This window comes from Galendromus occidentalis, unplaced genomic scaffold (assembly GCF_000255335.2).
Source record: "Galendromus occidentalis unplaced genomic scaffold, Mocc_1.1 scf7180000077477, whole genome shotgun sequence".
NCBI classification, from domain to species: domain Eukaryota; kingdom Metazoa; phylum Arthropoda; class Arachnida; order Mesostigmata; family Phytoseiidae; genus Galendromus; species Galendromus occidentalis.
In genome coordinates, this window is record NW_003805465.1 from 920534 (window position 1) to 923709 (window position 3176).

The 3176-nt window shown below is 50.3% G+C and overlaps 1 protein-coding gene across 1 annotated transcript; it reads right to left on the reverse strand.

The window, feature by feature from the left end:
• Positions 1-1069: 1069 nt before the first annotated feature.
• dsx-c73A (doublesex cognate 73A) lies at positions 1070-2108 on the reverse strand. Its single transcript, XM_029111960.1, has 4 exons — positions 2076-2108; positions 1711-1947; positions 1259-1511; positions 1070-1158 (listed from the first exon to the last, which is right to left on the reverse strand). The coding sequence occupies exons 1-4, from the start codon at positions 2106-2108 to the stop codon at positions 1070-1072; spliced, it is 612 nt and encodes a 203-aa protein (XP_028967793.1).
• Between the last annotated feature and the right edge of the window lie 1068 nt (positions 2109-3176).

The window sequence follows — 3176 nt, forward strand, 5'->3', positions numbered from 1 at the left end:
TACCTGGGGAACCAATCCGCATCGAGGATTCATGGGGAACAGCACACGGAAAAGCTGTCGCTCCTTCCCAGCTCTTCGAAGACCCAGGAGTTGCTGCAGAACGATATACCAAGAAATACTCTGAGCTCTCCCCCACTGGGAGACGAGGATCCCGGGGCAGTCGGGCCGGATTCCCACGCCTCTTCAACCGTCAGAATTACAATGATGGAGGGTGAATTTTGAATAGAGAAATCTCATGACCTGAGATCTACGAAGTGAATAAAGCTGTTTTGGAAAACTTTCAGAATCCTCATTCCAAGTTGAAACAAGAGAGCTTCCGAAGGCACTCAATCAGGACCATTCGTTTTCCTCTCACTTTCCCGCTTTCCTTTTCCAATTTATTCGCAAGCATCAACAATGCAGAACATAATAAATCGAAATGAAAGCTTTCCATATATATATTTTTCTCACATTCATTCTGGTGAAGATCGCCAGTAACAGAGGTGATTGTCCGAGTACGATTCGGAATAATCCAGATATACTATGTCCTTGAATATCTTTAGGTAGGTATATGATACTTATATCGCTCTCTACAACATCCAACAACGCAAACAGGCTTGCTCACACACGCGCGCGAAAACAAACACATAGGATGGGTGGCGTGAACGGTGGCAAATGAGAGCAGGATGAGATTCCCATGAGGAATGTTTGTACAATCGCGCAATGAGATTCATATCTTCGCGAGCGAAATAGAGGATCTGTCGTGATGAACTAGCACAGTTGTGATCGAGCTCAACTTATGATCTCCTGCTATTCTTATTCTCTTTTGGCGTTCGGTTTGCTCTAGTAGCTCTCGCTGCTGCGTCATTCAAGTAGAGAACTTGAAGACGAATCCATTGTCGACAGCAAGACGGGTGGATTCTTATAATAATAATAATAACAGCGCCTTGTTCCCATCCGCTGGAACTAGATCTCAGTCAGCGTTACCGACGACAAATAATCGCCGATTGGGCGCAACCCGCCTCAATGATTCTCTCCTTTATCTACACACGTCAATGAAGAGCATCGCGCAGCTCCGAATGATTGACATTTAACTGAACGGCAGGGTGATATTTGTGAGACCGGACTGACGGGCCAAATGTAGAAGGCGGTCCCATGGCACGGGTGGTAGTTCTTTCTCTGGAAACCGAAAGGGAAATATAATAAATGAAAATAAATTCAATAAATGAAAACGCCGGATTACCATATCTTCATGAAAATCACCTCAGATGTCACAAACCTTTCACTTGTCGGTTGCCTCTGCGCTGAGAGCAGAGCATACCATAGACCCGAATCCCGGGAATGTTCGCATACGGGGGATTGTTATGCTTGATGGGACCCAGAAGCGAGGAGCCGGTTGGGCATCGACAAACAACCAAGTAATGGGATTTTCCTGTTCTCGTGGATTGCAGAGCCAGTAGTTGCCAATCCTGCGGTGATTTGCACCGCCGGATAGACATTACCGGCTCGCAGACTTTCACCAAGTTGTAGGCCTGGAATATGCGTGTTCAAGGTGCTTATTACGGGATCGATTGTGAGCTGTGACCTGGTGCGCCGTAGAGAAGTTTTTTCGCCGCGTGATGAACCAGGACAATCAAACGCCATGTACATCAGACACTCCGACAGAAGCAAGGCGCTTTTCATGTTCGAAAGGATATATCGTCCCATCGCACGTCGATTGGTAGGGCATACCTTCTTCTTATCGCCTGACGAGATGAGCTTGATTGAGTGCTCGTCCACGTAGTCTGTCTTCGAGCAGGGATCCTTGAACTGGTTGCTGCACTGACACAGAGGCTGCGTTCGATTCAGTCGCACGTAGAGGGCACTGCAGACTTGCTGAGCCGCACACTCCGGCAAGGTTCCCCAAGATGCGCTATACGAGAATCGGGATCCATCGCCTCGGTGCGGAGTCAAGGAGTTCGCTATCGCCTGGAAGCCAATCAGCCGGAATGAGATCTGAGCATGACATGGAGCGAAACATCGATCGAATCAAGCATCGAGCATGATCTGGAATCAAGCTGATGACAGCATTTCGTCTACTTTTCGCCGCCGCTTGCGAACCTATCATGAGTCACGAAATCTTCCGCCATATCCGTTAACGCTCCTTCCTTACAGAAAAGTCATAGCGCTCTTTGCACCGCTCCGAGCGGAGGAGGTTCAGCCAGTCGGTCAGCTTCGAGGGGAAAGAACCCGCTGACGGACTTCCGGTCCGCGAGTCAATCGAGATCTCTAATAAGAGGGTCGAGAGTTCGGGACGGGGAATCGAATCAGGAGGCGAGTCGCAAGCTAGCTTTTTTGCTCGGGCTATCGAGTGGACGCGACCGAGAATGAAGTACAACCTCCCGATCACGCAGCAAAATCAACCCGATTGTCGCAGCGGAAGCCTTCCAATCGCAATTCCGTCGTCGCTCGAGCCTCCCCGTCACAGTTTTTTTCTCGTGTTCTACCGCCCCTCCCTCCCACCTCCTGAATAATCTGATTAGGCTGTCAGCGACTCTGAGCACCTTCAATTAGTTAGCAAGGGAGATGCAGATGTTATTGATGGGCGAGGCATGTTGATCGATTTTTGTTGGAAGCTCTTTCCCGCTCCGCCGCAGGCTGTTTCAAGGTGAGCGACAAGCTTCTGCTATGCAGGATGGAATTCGAGAACTCATCTGTCGATTGAGTTCAGCGGAAAGCCTCCGCGAGTTTCTGGATGTAGTCGTCCGGACGGTTCCCAGCACGAAATGAGTCGCGCTTTGATTCGGGTGATGAGCTCAGTGGCCCGCAACTTGACTCTTGTTGAGCTCCGAGCGAGTGAGATTCTCCCCTGCTCACTCGTTCGTCTTTAGCACTTCTTGCGGTTCTCGCCTGGCCGCGTTTGTCCCAGTGATGCTGCTCGTGCCGCTATTTCGTCGCCACGCTCGTCTTGATGGAAAGCCTTGCTCCGGTCTTTCCGTGCCATTTTTGTTCTGAAATCTGAAGCGAGTCAACTGGCCTCTCCCGAGCTCCGTGGCATAACCCGGCGACACTTTTTCCCTGGGGACGTCTTCCAAGGCCCAACCACGCTGGAGATCTCGGGTCGCTCTCGGTGCGACCGGGCAACTCGAACGAGGTAAATCCGGCTCGCCAGTTATCGATGGTCGCGACCATCGGTAGAGGCAACACCGAGAATTATC

Bases quoted from the DNA above. Each gene is read 5' to 3' on its own strand.
- dsx-c73A (XM_029111960.1), bottom strand. From the start codon at position 2,108: ATGGCGGAAGATTTCGTGACTCATGATAGGTTC. The intron at 1,948-2,075 runs GCAAGCGGCGGC...ATTGGCTTCCAG, and splicing joins TCGTGACTCATGATAGGTTC to GCGATAGCGAACTCCTTGAC. The intron at 1,512-1,710 runs GTATGCCCTACC...CGCATATTCCAG, and splicing joins CGTCAGGCGATAAGAAGAAG to GCCTACAACTTGGTGAAAGT.